At 40.1% G+C, this 21,543-nt stretch overlaps 1 protein-coding gene across 1 annotated transcript in view; it reads left to right on the forward strand.

Moving 5' to 3' along the window:
• The window catches only part of LOC136872395 (alpha-L-fucosidase), an 86,394-nt gene that overhangs the window by 53,240 nt on the left and 11,611 nt on the right, over positions 1-21,543 (forward strand). The window contains exons 6-7 of the mRNA XM_067146210.2: positions 2,462-2,602; positions 13,061-13,223. Coding sequence (XP_067002311.2) covers positions 2,462-2,602; positions 13,061-13,223 — 304 coding nt within the window. The remainder of the gene's footprint in view (positions 1-2,461; positions 2,603-13,060; positions 13,224-21,543) is intronic.

The following is a 21,543-nucleotide window of genomic DNA, read 5'->3' on the forward strand; positions in this document are numbered from 1 at the left end:
AGGAGGTCATTGATATTAGTAATCATTCCTCAGATGAAGAGAAATCTGTCTGAGAAGATGAAGTAAAAGAAACACATTGATAGAAAGGTATAGAACATGATAGATAAGGAAAAAACATAATTTCATGCAATATGTTGAGTTTTGAAACTGATATAGCTTAGAATCATATTGTTTTAGATAGGGTATTCAATTAAACGTATGTTTCTAAAATATTAGCTGAGGTAGCTTGGAAATATTTTATTTATTTTTTAAAACATGAATTAAATTTTGATATATAAAATTTTAGCTGAAGTAGCATGGAAACATTTTATTTAATGTTTTTAAATACTGAATTAAATTGCATTTGTAAAATATTAATTGAATTAGCATAGAATCTGTCTTATATCAACATTAAACTAAATATAAATGTTATTCAGTTTCCGTGTCCCAATAAATATAAAATGAAAAATATAGTTGGAGTGATTAATTTATCATCATCATCATTTTCCAACTCCAGTTTCCCGGGTGAGGTGTACAAGCACTCGCCATCTCCTCCTGTCTTCATACCTCTTCTTTTCCCCTCTGAGACCTCTCTCATCCACATCTGATTTTATTGTTATCCAGCATTCCTCAGCTTTCCTCTTGATCTTTTCCCTTGGACAGTAAGATCAAAGTCCTTTCTGGGAGGTCTTTTGCTGTTCATTCTCAAAATGTGCCTATGCCATTGAATCTATGCTTTTTTGTTATACTGGTAATAGGTACGCATAAAGCGGCTTCGGTGGTGGGGTCATGTGAGGCGAATGGAGGAGGATAGGTTACCTAGGAGAATAATGGACTCTGTTATGGAGGGTAATGGAAGTAGAGGTAGACCAAGACGACGATGGTTAGACTCAGTTTCTGATGATTTAAAGATAAGAGGTATAGAACTAAATGAGGACACAGCATTAGTTGCAAATTGAGGATTGTGGCGACTTTTAGTAAATTCACAGAGGCTTGCAGACTGAACGCTGAAAGGCATAACAGTCTATAATGATAATGTATGTATGTATGGTAATAGGGGCCTTAATGCCGGCTACCTTCCCATTTACTTCATTCCTGATTTTGCCCTTTCAAGCAGTTTGATTCATAGTTCTAATGAATCTCATTTCTGTTGCCTGAATTCTTTTATAGTCATTGTTTAGTAGAGTACATGCCTCTAAACTATATATGAGAATTGGTACAAAGTAGGTGTGGTACTTGATTGTTTTTGCTTTTTGTGGTATTTTGCAGTCCCAGTGTAGGTTTATGATTTGATTGTAAAAATTTGATGCTTTCTATGTCCTGCTGAGTATTTCCTGCTTGACAGTGTTGCCTTTCCAAATTGTGATTCTGAGGTACTTGAAGTGAGAAACTAATTCTATTTTGGTTCCTTCCAAAAACAGGTTTGAGTCTGTTTCTTCCCTGTTAATTATCATTTCTATTGTCTTTGTTTTACTCATCTTCAGCTCAAAGTTATTCAACATATTGTTCCATTCAGTCAGTTCTTCCTGTTCTTCAACTTCTGTTTCTCCCCATAACAGCACATCATTAGCAAATACCAGGGTATTTGGTCTGTTGTCTTTTTTATTTTCTTAGATTTTATGTTCTTACCCATTCACCATTATGAATTAACAGTTAATAGAATTTTACAAATGTCTATACACAAACCCCTTAACTCTCACTTCTTAATTCATGAGTGTCTCTAAACAACGTAAGGAGGAAACAACAGTTATTTTGTGTCATTATCTTCTCTCTTACTTTGTTTACACTTGTAACTAATTTGAGAGTTATGGCATACTTTTGTGTGGATGAAGACAGTTGAAATTCACACTGAAGATTTTTTGTGTGTTTAATACTGCATTTATTTATAGAAGTTTTTGGAAAATTTGGGCTATGTTGGCAAAGGTAATGGCTTTGACCCTAATTAAAGTGCAGCCTGAATATTTGCCTAGTGCAAAAAAACAAACAAACACTGATGATGGTGTTCAAATCCACTATCTCCTAAATGCGAGCTTACAGTTAACAGTCCATACCATACCACCATCTTGCTGACTGATGCTATCCTTCATACTTATTGTTAATCATAACTGAATGTATTAAATTTCAGTACAGTTACTTGCAAATAAATGGAACGCTTAATCAAATGTAAAGTGACACAGATTCTCACTTTTCATGAATGATACTACTACATGTTTATGATCTGCAGATCTGCAAGCTATGATAGGAATGATCTGGCAACACATGGTGGTAAAGACTGCTCTGCCATGTTCCATCCAGTATGTTTGTATTAGTTTTCTGAAGAATTAAATTGTCATTATTATACTTTATTTCTGAGTGGAACAGATTCAGCAGAGAGCAGGGATCACAAAAGGAGCTAAGAGAGTGTACCTTCTGCTTGTATTCCCTCTTACATTCTATATCAACATTATGCATTGTACTAATTGAATTTTCTGATGTTTAATAGGTGTCCTCCAGCCTCATAAGTGGGAGAACTGTATGACAATTGATAAGGAATCATGGGGCTACAGACGTAATGCAAAACTATCAGATTACCTAAGCACTCACGATCTCCTCGAGGAATTGGTGGTGACAGTAAGCTGTGGAGGTGAGTGTGGATATTTACATTTACAACTCAATACCATGAATATATATTTGATTATATCTTTCTCAGATATAATAACACTGACCTGAAAATTCAAACTTTCCAATCATTGCATGAAGTTTACATAGTGATCTTTTATATTTCGGGCATGCTGATTCTGGAACTGAAGTCAGTCTTCCCCTATCATATCAGGTTTTTGTGCAAATTCAAAATTAAAATTTGGTAAATGTGCAGTACGTGCACATGCAAGATTACTATTATCACATGTAAAGAACGCTTCTTTCTTATTATTTTCACCCATCTGAACACTCCTATCTTTCACTGGTATACTTATGAACATAATATAAAGATATGTACGTGATTAGAATTGAGGAGCTATCTGACGGTGAGATGGCGGCCCCGGTCTAGAAAGTCAAGAATAACGGTCAAGAGGATTCGTCGTGCTGACCACGCGACACCTCGTAATCTGCAGGCCTTTGGGCTGAGCAGCGGTCGCTTGATAGACCAAGGCCCTTCAAGGGCTGTAGTGCCATGTGTGGGAGGGTATAAAAATATGTAGTGTATTGTGTTAACAGATCTGTAGAAAAACACAGCCAAATGGACCAAAATTTAACACGCATTAAGCCTCATAACGTACTGAGAATGGTAAGTCTACGGTTTCAATTTTATAATGTCCTACCTTAGTATAAGAAACGCCTTCACCTTGTTTTTGGTCTGCGAGGAGTAGTTAGATCTTCTCTCTTTAGTAACCAGCAGTAATCTGCCAGCATGTTTTTGTTCCATTTCCCTTGATATACACGTTCCATTTCCTGTAGATCCTAATGGAATCTTTCTCCTTGCTCTTCGTTCAGCATTCCTAGGTTTTCAGGGAAATAGTCCAGATGTGAATGTAACATCTGCACTTTCAAGCTCATTTTGCAGCCTAAATCTTGGAAAGAAGCAAGCAATCTATCCACCATTTATTTGTAGTCTGAATCCTTTGTGTTTCCAAAAACGTTTTTGACTACATTCGGGAATACTGTCCATGCTGATTGCTCTAGAGCACACATAATGTCTTCAAAATTAGCATCAGAAAGAAGTTTTCTGATAACTGGACCTGTGAAAATACCCTCCTTGATTTTGGAATTACTGATGCCTGAGAATCGATGACACAGGTACTGAAAGCATTCGCCTTCGTTGTTTAGGGCCTTAACATAAGCTCTAGTTTGATATGAAGCAGAGGTAACAGTATTTTGCTCTTGTGAACAAGAGTTTCTTGTTTTATGTTTTTCAAGCCTATAATCCATTGTCTATGTGGCCATTCTTTTTGAGTCCAGTGATGTAACTTTGCTCGACTGTCCCACTCACACAGAAAGCAGGGGTGCTTTGTGTAACCTCCTTGTAAACCTAACAGAATACCTATCAGTTTGAAATCACCACACACTTGCCACTTGTGTTCCTGGTACTTCAATTTATACAACAGCATTTTGAGATTTCCATGTTTCTTGCATAATAACTGAATGGATAAAGGGAATGGATGCAAGTTTGTTTTCATTGTGAAGAAGGATGCACTTCAAACTACGCTTGGAGGCATCGATGAAAAGTCTCCAGTCAATGGTGTCATACTGTGGTGCTCCTAGTTTTAAGATAACCTCCGGAATGTTGTTGCAATAAACCAAGGCTCCCTCTGTAGAAAAGAAGGGTGTAAATTCTTGTTCATGATGTCTGTACCAGTAGTACGTCGTCCTTGGTGCCAACATGTTCGTTTCATGAAGTCTATACCCGAGTAACTCGGCAGATTCCTTTGTAAGGCCAAGATCTCGAATGAAGTCATTTAATGCCTCTTTCTCGAACAGTCTCGGTTCTTTTTCAACACATTCAGAGGAGAAATCACAGTCAGAGTTAGTGCCCACCATTTCTGCATCAGATTCAGAAGAGGGACAATCCTGTAAATGTTCTGGACGCTTTGGTACTGGTGTATCAGGGCCATGAGGAACGGGTAAAATTGCAGATCGAATATTGCTTGGATACACAATGTTACCTTTGTTGCTGCTGTTAAATCCCTTCACATTCACAGAACAGAAGTAGCAATGAGTACTGTGGTCAGGGGTTTTTCGCCACACCATTGGAATACCGAATGGTAACGCAGTTCGCTTACTGTTCATCCATTGCCATAACTGCTCTATACAGGTTCTACAAGCCTTATGTGGTACCCACGGCTTGTCTTGGTCTCCAAGTTTCAAGCCAAACTAGGCATAGTTGGCGATTCTCACGAACTCGGTTATATTGTGTCACTGTCTCATCGGCATGAAACTTCCACATACATAGCAGAATGTATCTGGATTGTTCTTTCAGCCACGCTGTGGCATGTTGATAGATGTAAGTTTAATAAAAATATTAACACAGTACGTCACTTACATATAGAACGCTTACGAAGACAAAAATCTATTTTCACTAGCAAGCAAAACACAACTCAGACTGTCGCGGACGAAGCACAACGAGATAATGACGCCACTCAGCCAAAACCGCACGTTGCCGGCTATGTTGTACATAGTTGCCGGCTCTACACTCTGAGCATGATAATACAGGACTACGAGATGGCTGGAAGACATTATAAATTTTCCAGCTAACTCATTCCTGGTTGCCAGCGTTTCGCCCCCGTGTGCTAGGTTGGGCTCATCAGTTGGTACCTGGCACACCTACTAAGACACATGGCTAGTGCATACCGTGGAGGCCACTGCATAGGCTAATTGGAGCCACCGGCAGTGCCAGTGCACTATGAGAGACTTTGTCTCATTACCAAAAATTGATGCCTGCTTGGCCATCAGATGATACAGATGTTGATTCCCATAGGGAATATTTCAGAGCCGGTGGCTCCAATTAGCCTATGCAGTGGCCTCCACGGTTTGCACTAGCCATGCGTCTTAATAGTTGTGCTAGGTACCAACTGATGAGCCCAACCTAGCACACGGGGGTGAAATGCTGGCAACCAGGAATGAGTTAGCTGGAAAATTTATATGTCCAATAACGGACCATTTATATTGGTATTATAAATTTACTTATTCGGGACAAATATTTCAGTTTCCCTATGGGAATCAACATCTATATCATGGCTGGAGGACGTCGAATTAATAAAATAATAAAATAAATTAATAAAAGACTATGGAAATCTAAATTAAAGCAGGACTCTTCCTAACAACGTAAGAAGTGCATTAGTGGATATGATAAAATAAACGTAATATAGGATTTTTGAGAAAATGTGATGTGATGGGGAAAAATTAACATCGGATCCTGATTCAGGATGCAGAAGTCTTCCTAAAAAGCAGTGCAGGATGGCAGCAATGAAACCACCACAGGACAGTGTAACATACACAATAAAACTTCGTTAAGACAGTTCTACAGGGGACAAGAAAAAATAATGTATTAAGCGAGAAAACGTACTACTGAATACACAAATAAAAATTAGACAACAGGGATATGGGAACACTAGATACGATTTTTTCTGACACGACGGCATTTTACGTCATGTATCCTCAGGTACAATGAAAACTACGAGGAGCGAACTATATTGTTTTACACTTCATTTTTTGTATGTCTGGGTATGGTTCACATTTCACTTTTGAAGATGGTGACGTGTAACACGTATCTTGTTCCACCGTTTGGTAGCAGCACACGCACAGGGGCCAATGCATGCACCCTTCATAGCCATTTCATAACAACTCTGTCTGTATAGGAGCAGACAACATGGAAAGCAACTGTCAGGGACAGCGCTATACGACTTGGTTCCTATGGAAAGAGGGCAAGACCACTTCAGAAATTCATCAGCGCTTGGTGGCAGTCTGTGGAGAATATGCGCTATCATGGAAAACAGTTTATAACTGGGTGGAAAAGAGGGCACACATCGGTGGAGAGTTCTGGAAGGAATGTGACAGTGTCAACATCGGCCAACATTACTGGGTCGAACAGGCTATCCAAGGAAACAAATGAATCATATTTACGAAAAAGGAGGCGGCCACGGGAATTAGCTGAAACACCCTGCAGCGGATCATGCACGGCCATTTACAGTTGGGGAACGTGTCATCCATGTGGGTGCCTAGGTTCTTGTCTGCAGATGAAAAGCAGAGGCGTGTGGACGTGTGTAGAGAAATTTTGCAACGCCATGATCAAGATCTAGCTGACTTCATGCCTAGGCTTGTGACTGGTGATGAGACATGGCTCCATTGCCATGAGCCACAAATGAAACAACAATCGATGCAGTGGAAGCATGTCGAACAGTGCCACGAGTTGGCAAGCGAATGTTCGGGAGCATGAAGAACCTCTGCGAGGTTGTCGTTTTGCGGATTTTGCAGAACTGGACACAGCTGTCAAGGCATGGGTACGCAGCACTCCAAAAGAATGGTTTCAGGAAGGTCTGGAGAGACTGACACATCGATGGTAAAAGTGCATACAGTTACAAGGAGATTATGTTGAGACGGTGGACGTAACAACTGATGTGTAATGTGCTTCATTTGGGTGGAAAAAATAAAGTGTGAAACAATATAGTATGCCCTTCATATATCTACCATTTCTAAAGATGAGAGGAGAATATTAAAAGACATGAATAACATGAGAGAAAAAATATGAAAACCTTTTCTGCTGGGGATTCTAAAATAACAACAGTGCACTAAGAGGTGTGAAAAACATGGGGGGGGGGGCAAGAAAATATCAAGTATTAATGCAAATCACAGTCTTCCTAAAACAAAAGGTAGTTGTATTTTCCGGTCAAGGTGGTCACACTCTTAGACAACGAATTGGAAGTTACACCCAACCATGTGTGACTGCGACTTTGGCCACCATTTTGAAACTGATAAAACTTCGATTAAAGACCAACTACAACCTATATTGTAGTTACGAAACTCAAAGGAGCAAGTTTCAACATTTGTGCTATCTCTGCATACTTAAAAATGCAAGTGCCAGTCCACTTTCTGACAGATTTTAATTTTGTCCTCATTAGTAAGGAATTTCATGACCTTTTCCGAATCTACAACCAGGCTGTCACAAGACAAATATGTACCAAGCTAGTCAACACCACACGATTATGTTCCTAATCCAGAAGTGGGCTATCAGGCGACAAATATTCGCTACTCACACTGTACCACTCAATACAAATCAGTTTCTAATTTCTGAATGGAATGTGAAACACAAACAGGCTCACTGTGTCGTTCAACAATCTGGCTGCTAACAGGCAAGCAAAACTGAACATTCCTGAGGCTTGCTCCCCGAAGGTGCAACTTATCCTATGAAGTTCAGGAATTCAAGGTCCTTCCCGTTATCACGCAACTGTAACAAGGGCTCTTTCTTACCTGAGTTGAAAATCACGTTCTTTTCACAAGGGATGACAAGTAACATTTTCAGGCCTAGGAAAAATGTGATCGTACTAAATGGTAATAGCAAAAATTCATGATGCGATAAGTGAGGTATTTTTATATACACTGACTGACAGAGCAAATGCAACACCAAGAAGGAGTGGTCAGAACTTTATGCCAATTGCAGGGTAGACTGACGTCACTGAGGTATGCTCATGATGTGAAATGCGCTGCTGTGCTGCGCACGTAGCGAACGATAAATAGGACACGGCGTTGGCGAATGGCCCACTTCGTACCGTGATTTCTCAGCCAACAGTCATTGTAGAACGTGTTGTCTTGTGCCACAGGACACGTGTATAGCTAAGAATGCCAGGCCGCCGTCAACGGAGGCATTTCCAGCAGACAGACGACTTTACGAGGGGTATGGTGATCGGGCTGAGAAGGGCAGGTTGGTCGCTTCGTCAAATTGCAGCCGATACCCATAGGGATGTGTCCACGGTGCAGCGCCTGTGGCGAAGATGGTTGGCGCAGGGACATGTGGCACGTGCGAGGGGTCCAGGCGCAGCCCGAGTGACGTCAGCACGCGAGGATCGGCGCATCCGCCGCCAAGCGGTGGCAGCCCCGCACGCCACGTCAACCGCCATTCTTCAGCATGTGCAAGACACCCTGGCTGTTCCAATATCGACCAGAGCAATTTCCCGTCGATTGGTTGAAGGAGGCCTGCACTCCCGGCGTCCGCTCAGAAGACTACCATTGACTCCACAGCATAGACGTGCACGCCTGGCATGGTGCCGGGCTAGAGCGACTTGGATGAGGGAATGGCGGAACGTCGTGTTCTCCGATGAGTCACGCTTCTGTTCTGTCAGTGATAGTCACCGCAGACGAGTGTGGCGTCGGCGTGGAGAAAGGTCAAATCCGGCAGTAACTGTGGAGCGCCCTACCGCTAGACAACGCGGCATCATGGTTTGGGGCGCTATTGCGTATGATTCCACGTCACCTCTAGTGCGTATTCAAGGCACGTTAAATGCCCACCGCTACGTGCAGCATGTGCTGCGGCCGGTGGCACTCCCGTACCTTCAGGGGCTGCCCAATGCTCTGTTTCAGCAGGATAATGCCCGCCCACACACTGCTCGCATCTCCCAACAGGCTCTACGAGGTGTACAGATGCTTCCGTGGCCAGCGTACTCTCCGGATCTCTCACCAATGGAACACGTGTGGGATCTCATTGGACGCCGTTTGCAAACTCTGCCCCAGCCTCGTACGGACGACCAACTGTGGCAAATGGTTGACAGAGAATGGAGAACCATCCCTCAGGACACCATCCGCACTCTTATTGACTCTGTACCTCGACGTGTTTCTGCGTGCATCGCCGCTCGCGGTGGTCCTACATCCTACTGAGTCGATGCCGTGCGCATTGTGTAACCTGCATATCGGTTTGAAATAAACATCAATTATTCGTCCGTGCCGTCTCTGTTTTTTCCCCAACTTGCATCCCTTTCGAACCACTCCTCCTTGGTGTTGCATTTGCTCTGTCAGTCAGTGTAGATTTAATACAGTGAGAATCGGGACTTCGAATTTATGATGTGCTAAGTGAGAAAACTTGTTAATGAGGAATGCATTAATAAGATTTCACTGTATTGTCTTGTTAGGAACTCATTATTCATGAATACAAATTATTACATTTCGATTTATATTAAAAACTAGCTATTGTACCGGTACCTGTCTTTCACAGGTCAGGTGCATTGATGTTTCAGATAAAAAAGATGTTGCTATTCTTGTCGGAATATAATTCCAAGTCAAATGTTGTAGTTAAAACCGATGCTATCATATGGAATGCTTGATCAAATGTAAAGTGACACAGATTATCACCTTTCATGAACAGTACTACTATATGCTTGTGATCTGCGAAAGATGGAATGACCTGGCAACGCACAATGGTGAAGAATGTGTGTTATGTTCTGTATGCAAACTCCCTATTTTCATCATCGCCACCATAGCATGGTCATAGGTAATAAATTTAATATTATTCCATATTGAAGGACAATATAATATAAAACAACTAGTTTCATCAAATTTATGTAACTCTTTTTTAGGTTACAATAAATAGTATTGAATAGGTGGAAACCTTTTAGCTTTTGTTTTATATTTTATATTATTTTTCATACCATAGCATGAATCAAATAGCTCAAATACTATGATGGACCCATGTGTCAAGTACCAGTAGTTATCAGAAAATGTATGATGCAGGCAAGATTAAAAAAAAAAAAAAAAAAAGAAGAAGAAAGAAAGAAAGTTATAAATCTCCCCAGCTCCTCCATGGCAATATCAAGACGGAGGCTGTTCCACAGACTGCGCGTCATGTAGATGTCCACTCACAGCCCTCACTGAGACAAACTGTACATTAAAGTATCAGGACTACTAACCTTTCTACTTTGATAAAAATTTATGAAACATGGAAGATCAGAATTTAATATTCTTTTCTTTGTTTTGAACGATTCTTTGATAAGATTGACGTTAACAACGGTAGGATGCAAGAAATATAAACTTGTAAATGTTTCCATTATTATTCATTGTAGGATGAATTTGTACAGTGCAAAAGATCAGAAATTTTATTTACTACAACTTTTGTTATTTAGCATTTATTAATTGGATCAGTACTGACAGAGATATTTATGAATTCCTTTTTTTTTATATCCACCCAGGACAAATAAAATTATTTATAGCCTAGATAGAAGAGCCTTCTCCCTTGACCTTAAATATCAATTTCAATATCAATTCACGTACATTTAAAATAATACAATAATGATAATAATAACAATAACAGCACTAGCACAGTTGATTGATTTACACCACGACCATCACTCAGTGAGAGAATGCTAATGTTGCAAGAGTAGTTTTATGCTGCGCCTATAGAACTGCTGCAGTTTTGAGTTGACTTGACCGTTAACTTCTTTCTTACTTATGCATTGTTTTTCAAGTTATAATCGGCTGATGATGACCCAGACTGGGGTCGAAACCAGTACCATTTCCACTTTTAATGAAATAAGAATGTAATCTCTGCATCTCTTATTTACTTGTATTGAATAGGCTGAACTACCATATTTATTATTTCAATTTAATTGAGTTGAATGTATCATTAAATTCTCTTCTGCCATTTTATTGTGACATGCACGCACGCAACGAAAATTTGAAAATTGCATTTCCTTCTTACTCTGACATAAAGATATCATTTTAACAAAATTTGATTGAATTACAGACAAAATTTTTATTCTAATAAATAATGTTATTGGCTTTACATTCCACTAACTACTTTTATGGTTTTTAGAATTCCTATTTTATTTGTATTACTATCGGATCGGAGTACACGTTAATAGTTTTTCGCAAATCAGCATATCTTTATTCATGTACATTAAAATAATACAATAATGATAATAATAACAATAACAACACAAGCACAGTTGATTGATTTACACTACGACCATCACTCAGTGAGAGAATGCTAATGTTGCAAGAGTAGTTTTATTCTGCGCCTATAGAACTGCTGCAGTTTTGAGTTGAATGTATCATTGAGCCAAGTTTCAAGAACATCATCATCAGGAAAGACTTCTCCTTGAATGGAAAGAGAGAGAGAAAGAGGGTTTGGGGGGGTTGGGGCAAAGGTGAAATCAGTAAGAAGATGTACAATATTATAGGGAAGGATCCACCTTTCAATACTCCGTAGTAAGTTGAACTAAAAAGTAGTTACAACCTGTTTATTGGGACCGGTTTCAACACATTTCAAGTGTCATCATCAGCCAATTAGCGAAGATCTTAAAACAACTAATATATTTAACACAGGCAAAAAATTAACATTGTATCATATCGTAGCAATTCAGTTAATGTTCAAAACACAATAATCACAGTCAAGAGAGTAAACAGAACATCACTATCTTGCGCCGAAAACAAATATAGTTGAAGTTCATAAGCAGATCAAGTAAAAATCAGTAGGTTCAAGGTCGGGAAATAGGGGGGATGTGGAACAGTTTCCTAGCTAAGTTCCCTTCAATAACTTCTTTGGTCAGTTTGGCCAAATGTTGACATGCGTTATGTAATGTTATTCTTACCTTCCACCACCATTTGAGTATTCATTCAAATGAATATTTTGCCATTCCTTGTCCACACATATTTATATTCTAGGACATTGTTCACGCTACGGGCTAACCAGAAGAGATTCTGGTTGTGTTTGGTGAAATGTTCATTTATATACAGTAAATAGGAAAATTGGCAGAATAATTGACATCCTTGCTGCTTAATTTCTGCTTTTGCTTCTTGTCTAGGATTTTTTCCCAGGTTTGCTTTGAGTAGAATTTCACTACAGTTGTTGGAGGAACGTATCTTCTTAGATCTGCTTACCGGTACCTGTGCAGTGGTAATATTCAATGGCCTCTGTTCTCCATTGTGCTCCAAGTGTGCAAGCAATGTTTTAATTACTGTGTTGAGGGGGTAAATGAAATGGTGTATGGCTTTTAATGCTGGGAGTGTACGAGGACAAGTTCGGCTTGCCAGATGCAGGTCTTTTGATTTGGCGCTTGTAGGCGACCTGCGCATCGTGATGAGGATGAAATGATGATGAAGACAACACATACACCCAGCCCCTTGCCAGTGAAATTAACCAATGATGGTTAAAATTCCTGACCCTGCCAGGAATCGAACCCGGGACCCCTGTGACCAAAGGCCAGCACGCTAACCATTTAGCCATGGAGCCGTACAGTTGATGGGGTGATAGTACCTCATGGTGATCATTGTAGGTACGTAGGTGTTAATATAAGGAATCATCATTATTGGGGAATAAGCATTAACAAAGTTCTAAGGATAGGATATAGATCTCCTCACATGGTCATCTGGGTATTTAGGGGTTGTAGTAAGGATGTAATGGAGAGGCATATAAGCCTCTGGTAAGATCCCAATTAGAGTATGGTTGCACTGTGTGGGACTCACATGGGGACTGCTTGATAAGAGAACTGGTAAAGATCCAAAGGAAAGCAGCAGATTTGTTCTGGATAGCAGAGCTTATTCACTGATCTTACTCCCCTGAAACTGGTATGTTCTTTTACCTTCCCTGCTTTCAGCTGACTACATAATGACTTTCTTTTTTCAGGCAATCTCTTGATGAATGTTGGGCCTACGAAGGATGGTATGATACCTGTCATATTCGAGGAACGTTTGCGGGATGTAGGATCCTGGTTGAAAGTGAATGGAGAGGCAATATATGCCACTAGACCTTGGAAAGCACAAAATGACACCATAACTGAGGGAGTATGGTAAAAGGATTTCCAATTTTCTTAGCATGCAATATCTGCATTATTATTATTATTATTATCTTTATGTTTTTAACATATTGTTTCAGACTCTTAGGATCATGGTTAGTACTTGTCACCCTTTCCAGATTTCCAATACTCCTTTATCTTAATGCAGAATACAGTTTTTTGGTGCTTCGTACCATGTTTTCTTCACACTCCTTCTGGAAGATCCTTTAGCCTGCATATCCAGATCCTGAGTACTTCTTTCTTAAACCAGTGGCTCAGAGATACAGGCCAGATCCTCCTTCACTGCAGTTGCTCATGGAGTGGTACATATTTAGGTCATGAGAAGATCAGGAATTCTTCAAGATATTTTGGTGTTAGGGAAAATCAAATCAAAAGCACTTTATTTGCAAATGAGGTGTCACCTCAGTGGCAAATGGTACACAAAAATACATTATTATCAAGCACTAAATTTTAAATTAACAAGAGAAGACATTTTCTTAAAATACAATATTATACAGTTTACACTAACAATTTTTCTATTAATCACACAGCTCACCCTTAGTAAATTTATATGGTTTACGTAATTCTACTCATAATATCTTCTGTATTTACAAACATAATCAACTCATATACAGTATGTGGAATTACTTCAAATAATACTATACAACTGCTATAATATTAAAATTTACATTGGATTACCCATTTTGGAACCTAACGAGCATAACAACCTTCTGCGTCTTAACCAGAGCCCCTTTTGCCACCGCCTTTCAGAGTTCCTGAAGGGCCTTCACAGCTACCGTAGCGGTCCCAGGGCCTTCGAAGTCTCCACTGTACTTCACCCCTACAGGCAGTCCCTTACTTCGGCTGTCCAATCTCCATAGACCAGAGAATGTAATTAATTTATTCACAAAAGATCTTTATATACAACCTGCGCAGGTCGGATGCCCTCCTACATTTCTTTTCTCTCTTGCGGTTTATTCTTTTCTTGAATATCTGTACAGATTTTGGAAAAGGATTAAACACTACCCCTGGTAAACTGTTCCACTCCTTCACACCCCTGCCAATGAATGAAAGTTTACCCCAATTGCTTCTGCCTAAAATCCCTTCTAATTTTATACTTGTGGTCAGCCCTGCCAATATAATTATTTTCCAACTGATGCCTCTCACGGATTTCTCCCCATGCTTCCTTTCCTGTATAACCTCTATATAATCCTATAAGTCTAGTTTTCTTCCTTCTCTTACTTAAAGTTTCCCACCCAAGTTTCTCTAACATTTCTGATATATTACTCTTTCTCCTGAAATCCCCTGTTACAAATCTTGCCGCTTTCCTCTGCACGCCATCTATTTCTTTTATTAGGTATTCCTGGTGAGGATCCCAAACACTGTTCACATATTCCAATAATGGACAAACCAGACTTAAGTATCTTTTCTCTTTTAATTTTTTGTTGCATCCTTTTAGTAGCCTCATTATGACACGTAACGAGCTGTATGCTTTCCCAACAATGTCATCAACATGACCCTTCCAGTACAAATTACTTTCAAATCTCACACCTAATTATTTGCACTTGTTATCTTGTAGGACAATTACCTCATCCAAAGTATATTTAAATTTAGTTTTTAAGCTCCTGTTTGTAAATGTTGTATCAGTTGATTTGCCTCCATTAATCTTCATATTATTCTCTTCAACCCATTGTTGGATTCTGTCAAGGTCCCTTTGTAATTCTGAACAATCCTCAATGTTATTTTGTCACAGGTGTAGAATATATTGGAAGTGGAAAGTGTTTATTGAAGTTTTATTTGTTTGCTAGGGGCTTGGGGCTTTAGCAAACAAATAAAATCCCCTAGCAAACAAATAAAAGTTTTATTTGTAAACCTTGTTAAGTAGTACTTACTGTATGATCTGAAGTGTGGTGATAAAATATTTTATTTGTATTCCATGTAACTACCTAACCTGTACAGTGTAAATATTTTGGTAACATATGGTATTTGTAACAACTAGATTTCATTTCTATATTTACTGGAACTATCCAGAAAGTAGTAACTTGAACTTTTGAACAGGGTGTATTGGCCTTTGTTAGTTATGTATTCTAGAAAGTATGTTCTGACTTCTGGAAATGGAAGATTCGCGATCGTGCGTATTCGAGAAAATTATTTAAACTTCGCGACTGAAGTAGGAGTTGTGATTTGTGAATGTGGGTGGCGATAGGCGGGCTCCTACGTTCTGATTGGCTACTCCAAGGCCAGGGTTCCCTTTTTAAAGAGAGCGAGGCAGCATTTTGTGGTCTGTCTGGCTGTCCGTCTTCTATCTCTTGACTGTCCAAAGTTTTGACGCCGTTTCGCTACCGGGATGGGTCACTTTGGGGTAAGCACTCTTGATTTCTGTTCCACCTTAAATTTCATTTAATGTTCGCTTCCTTTTTCATATAGGAGTTTGCTCTAACCTCACCCAGACTCGCCACACAATTATTTCGAATGCCTTAGCTTTTCAGCTGGGCTTGCCTGTTTGTTTCCGAGGCATTCCCTTTCCTTGTTTCACTAAACATGTAAATCACTCTAAATTGTATTGTACGACTTGGGTTGTAATTAGATGTATGGTATTTGCTTGACTCTTTGAACTTATAGGAAGCTATTGTCAAGGAACATGCAATTTGTGTGTCTCAAGGAACATGAAATTTGTAGTTCACAAGTTCGGTATGACTGAAATTGTTCGGAATTCGTTTGCAAAGTCCTTTGTAAACAATATTTTGGTAAATAATATATTTTGAAAATCAAGGATCAGGGTTGATTTTCCGGAATCTGCAACCTAAGCCATCTCCATGCCCTTGGTAGGTTCCCAGCTACTTTCACGTTCCTGGGTTTTTATCGTCAAGTTGCCCCTACTGATATTTACCAGTGTTGTTATCGGTGGAGTTCCGCGTAGTTCATCAGCTGTTTTCTTGGGTGTGTAGTGTCTTAGGTACCGTGTAATTGTACTTACTTTCCTCCCTTTACTGTGTTTGTTATAGCCGCTGAAGTAACGGTTACATATTTATTTCCCTATAAACAATTATGTCATCTGCATACAATCTTATTTTTGATGTTATATTGTTCCCTAATTGTATGTGTATATTACTGGTAAGAAAAGTAATGGACCGATTATACTACCCTGCACAATTCCCTTTTTTCAACCGTAATGTTGCCACCACAACTCTACGGTTCCCATCAAATGCTTCTCCTGGTGAAGCTGTCACTCACATCCCTCAACTTCCTATGATTTTTCCTTTCCACCAAAAAGTAGTCAATTACTGATTACTTCTTCTGTCACCCCACCCATATCTCATAATTTTCCTACTGTTTTTCTTTCGGAACCATGTATTCCCCACTATTAGTCCATTCCTGTCACAGACGTTCACTAGTTCCTCTCCTTCACGATTCTTTTTCCCATATTCATACGGTCCAATGACTTCTTCATTTCCTTGTCTCTCGTTTCCTACCTGTGCATTCAGATCTCCCATAATAATCACCTCCACACTTGAAATTTCTCTTTCTACTTTCTCCAAGAATCCTTCAATATCTTCTTCCCTGTTTCCTGTATGTGGTGCATACACTTGTATGAAGTCCATCACTTCATTCTTCATATTTAGTCTAATCTTAATTTTTCTGTCACTCACACATTCTACCACTTCAGCATACTCCTCCAATTGCTTCGAAATGATTAGTCCCACTCCGTTTATTGTCTCTTGGCCACCACCACTCCAGTATAATGTGTATCCTTTCCTCAATTTCTTCCTTTTGTTACCTTTCCATTTCACTTCACTCAGCCCCATCATTTCCACCTTCTCCTTCTCCATGAAGTCTACTACTTCTTCCACCTTTCCTGTCAGGGTCATAAGATTTACTATCCCTCTCTTAATGTTGGTTACTGGTCACCCATTTCTCACAGTTACCCCAGTACCCTGAGAAATGCACGTTGCCTGCAGGGGACGCCCTAACCTTTTCCAATGCAGATCTACCAGTACCATATCATGTATAGGCTATTATTACGATGGGGTCGCCACTTCCAAAGGCATTTTATACTTACTGCCAGGTGTTATTCTAGGCCGCTCCACTGGAGTATAGATGCCTTCTGTAGCTGCTCGTCTGGAGTACAGACGCTACAAGTTTCCCTCTTCTGCCACCGATGCCGCACCGAAGTCCACCTTCTCTGTCACTGATGCCGTTGGGATCTTCACCCGTACCCTGGGCTTGGGCCTTCTATATTTGTGATCCCTGGAGAGAGGGTGTCCCAGTATTTTAAAGCCCCCAGGAACTGGGCTGACTGTTGGTCCGTGGGTTGTATTGGGTATTTCAACCAGCCCTACTAAATTGGTAGGGTCCCCCTACCTGCCACCTGGGGACACACCCTCTAGGAGTTAACAGGCTCCCCCGAGGGTGGAAAAACTAGAAGAGATAAGAGAAAGTAAAATAAAAGTATGGAAATGTACAGGAAGATTTTCAGGAGAGATTGAAGCAAAAAATCCTAGTTACTGAAGTGGAAAATGTTTAAGAGGAGTGGGCCAATTTTAAAAAGGCATTTGTTAGTGCAGCAGAGAGTGCTTGTGGCAGGACATCTACAAGAGTGAAAGAAAAGGAGACACTGTGGTGGAATGAGGAAGTGAGGAAAGTGGTGAAAGAAAAGAAGACATCCTGGAGAGAATGGAACCAAGATCAAACAGAAGAAAGCAAAAGGAAGAATCTCAACAGCAAAGGGAGATGTAAGAAGGTGGTAGAAGAAGAAAAGAAGAAGAGTTGGGAAGAATTTACACAAAAAGTGGAAGTGGATGTAAGTGGCAATAAAAGGATGCTGTATGGACTTATAAGAAGTAAGAAGACAGAAAGAGTTATCACAAAGCTAGTGAAAAGGAAGATGGGGAATTGCTGACACACCCAGAAGAGATAAAGAGAAGATGGAAGAAGTATTTTGATAAGTTATTGAATGTGAACAACTGTACAGGGGAGACAGAAGAAATTCAGTGTGAGGACTCAACAACAGAGGATGATATAACAATGCTGGAGATGGAGTTAGCAGTACAAAAGATGAAGATGGGAAAAGCAACAGGGATGGATGAAATCAGTGTGGAAATGCTCAAGGCTGCTGGACCTGTTGGTATGCAATAATTGTTGTACTGACTACTAACGTGTATATGGAAACACAACTGTGTACCAGAAGACTGGAGAAAAGGGGATAGTAATATCAATGTTTGAGAAAGGGGACAAGAAAGTTTGTGGTAACTCTAGGGGAATCACACTTATATCGCAGGTAGTTAAAATACTGGAAAGGGTATTAGAAAGAAGAATGAGAAGAAAGATTGAAGGAGAGTTACAAGAGGAACAATATAGCTTCAAGAGTGGAAGATCTACAATGGACCCAATCTTTACCCAGATTTACTCAGATTGGACCCAATCTTTAGCATGAGACAGGTGATGGAAAAGAACTGGGAATATGGAAAGGATCTGGTCATGACTTTCATAGATATAGAAAAGGCGTATGATAGTGTCCCCAGAGAGAAGGTTTGGGAAACCATGGTTAAAAAGAGACTTGGAAAAGAAATGTTAAAAATGGTGCAAGCAATATACAACTGTGTTGGCAGGGTATTGACCCCAGTTGGAAAGACAGAATGGTTTAGGAATAAGACTGGACTAAAACAGGGGAGTGTGCTGTCACCTCTTTTGTTTATTATGGTCATAGACAAAATTGTAAAGGAAACAAGGAAGCCTATGGAGATAAAGAGATGAAGATACTGTTATTTGCAGATGATGATGTGATCTGGGGAAAGAATAGCAAAGAAGTGCAACAACAACTAGATGTACTGAACAAACAAATTGAGAAGTATGGCATGAAAATCAGTACAGAGAGAAAAAAAAGAAAGAAAAAAGAGAGACTATGGTGATGTCGAGAGGGGAAAGGCAAAGAAAGGGCACTGTGAAAATTGAAAGTCAGTGTCTGGAAATTGTGGACAGCTTTAAATACCTAGGAAGTGAATTAAGGCAGAATGCTAGGGTGAACATGGAGATTAGCAGGAGGGTACAGCAGGGCAATGCATTCTACCAAAGTCTAAGAAAACTTGTTTGGAGCAAAGAATTACCAAAGAAAAGTAAAGAGATAATGTACAAAATATACTATGCACCCATACTGACTTATGCAGCTGAGACTTGGACTTTGACTAACAGGCAAGAGAGAAGAATTCAAGCCAGTGAGATGAAATTCCTAAGAAGTTTGATAGGAAAGACAAGGAAAGAGAGAGTGAGAAATGAAGATGTTAGGAAGGAAGTTGGGATAGGAATATAAATGAGAGAATTTAAAAGAAGTAACTAAGATGATTTGGACATGTAAAGAGATGCTGGAGGCAAAGTGCGAGGGCAAGAGAGCAAGAGGAAGACCTAGTACAAGGTGGATTGAATCAGTAAAGAGCAGCATAAGAAGATGAAATTGCTGGGACTGTACCTCAGTTAAGGCCATGACCGCTTCCTTCTCATTCCTAGCCCTTTCCTATCCTATCATTGCCATAAGACCTATTTGTGTTGGTGTGACACAAAGCCAATTGAAAAAAAAAAAAAAAAATTTAGACTGGGACAAGATCATGGAAGAGAAATGGTGGAAGGTAAGAGGAAGATGGAGAAGTGCCATAAATACCCCTACCCAGCAGGAGCTGAATAAGGGGAAATGATGATGATGATCATCAGCAATGTCCCACTACAGTCGCCCGGGTGTGGTTAACAAACCTCCTCCACTCCTTTCTGTCCTTCCACTTTTCCTGCTCCATTACTTCTGTTACATCCAATCTAGCTTCTCTAATGTCCTTCCAAATCTGATCCATTCACCTTCTTCTCAGTCTTCTAACTGGTCTCTTTCCCTTAACTTCTCTTTCCAATTCATTTCTTGCTACCTGTTTCTTTCCCATTCTTTTTACATGTCCGAACCATCTGTCTTCCTTTCTGTATGTCGAATGAAAGTAGTTTTGAGAGGAACGAATGATTACAGTTAGATAAAATCCGTCATCCATTGTTAATGAGTCAAGAATCTCAGAAGTCTACAGAACAGCATATAGAAAAAGATTGCGAGTAGTGTCATTGCAAAGAAACGTTATAGAAGGTCGGATTATATCCGGATGCAGAAAAGGTGAGACGGTATTTATACCATGGATTCCCATCATACCGTTGAATTTTCCCTTTGGTTTCAAAAGACTGCAATTTCCTATCAATATTAGCTTTGCTATAACTGTTGTAAACAAGATAAGGTTTACAAGAACACAACTTATTTATTTGCTTCACACAGAATTCTACAGTATGTACAGGAATAAAACATAAAATTGTCTTGAAGCAAGTAGATGATTAATCTTGAGAGAGTTTCTGTTTCTATACACTATGTACACTCTGAATGTATTTACACTCACTGTTATCTTGAAAAGATAGTTCTTGGGAAAGATATAGTTCATGATAGTTGAAAACTATCATTTGCACTAGCATAGATTAGCTAAGAGAGTTCCTTCTAACTTGAAGTGTCTGAGTCATAGGCTTGTACTAAATGAAAGCTATGTTCACAATTAGAGAATCTAATGTGTGTGTCGGAGCTTGAGTGAGCTTGGGGATGTGTGGCATACAACATCGGGGCTCGACATGGATGAAGGAACGGGAAAGTGGAGTAGTGACCTGAGGTGAAACCTCATACTACCAGAATTCCGTCCACCTGGTCAAGACACATTTTTAAGAGGAGTAGCCTCCGTGTTCGACGTTCAGTGTATTCTGGAGCAGGACACTGGGGAGAATCATCATGAGTGACAGACAGGGAGCTCGTTATATACTGCACACGACGTAACAGACACGCGCACTGAAGACTGCGCGTCGAGTCTCGAATGATCCACGCTTGCGTGCGTGCGGCTGGCTGGCGCTGAGTGAAGAGAGCAGAGGACATACAACACCCTCCCCTCCTAAATACGCCGATACGGCGTGAAGCGGCGGCTACGATGCTGGGCAGGAGCTTCTGACGTCTCTGTTGTATTGTCCGGAGCTGTGACTGGGCGGAGTGGCGCTGCATCGTCCTGAAAGGAACCCATGGTTATTAAATGGTCTAAAGCTCGTTCAGCAATAGATTTATCTGGCTTAACAAGAGAATCAATAGCCGGATATGGACGGTAGCGCAGGCGTATCTGGTCCTGGTGGGGGCAAATGCGTTTCTCAGCAGTCTGAATCTCGTAGAGACGATGGCCCAAAGATCTGCGGATGACACCAGGTAACCAGAGCGGGTTTGACTTGAATATCCTTATGTAGACCCTGTTATTGACGGTGAACTTTGTTGGCGAGGTTTTAGGCTGGGCCG

The sequence above is a fragment of the Anabrus simplex genome, chromosome 4 (assembly GCF_040414725.1).
Source record: "Anabrus simplex isolate iqAnaSimp1 chromosome 4, ASM4041472v1, whole genome shotgun sequence".
Lineage (NCBI taxonomy): Eukaryota > Metazoa > Arthropoda > Insecta > Orthoptera > Tettigoniidae > Anabrus > Anabrus simplex.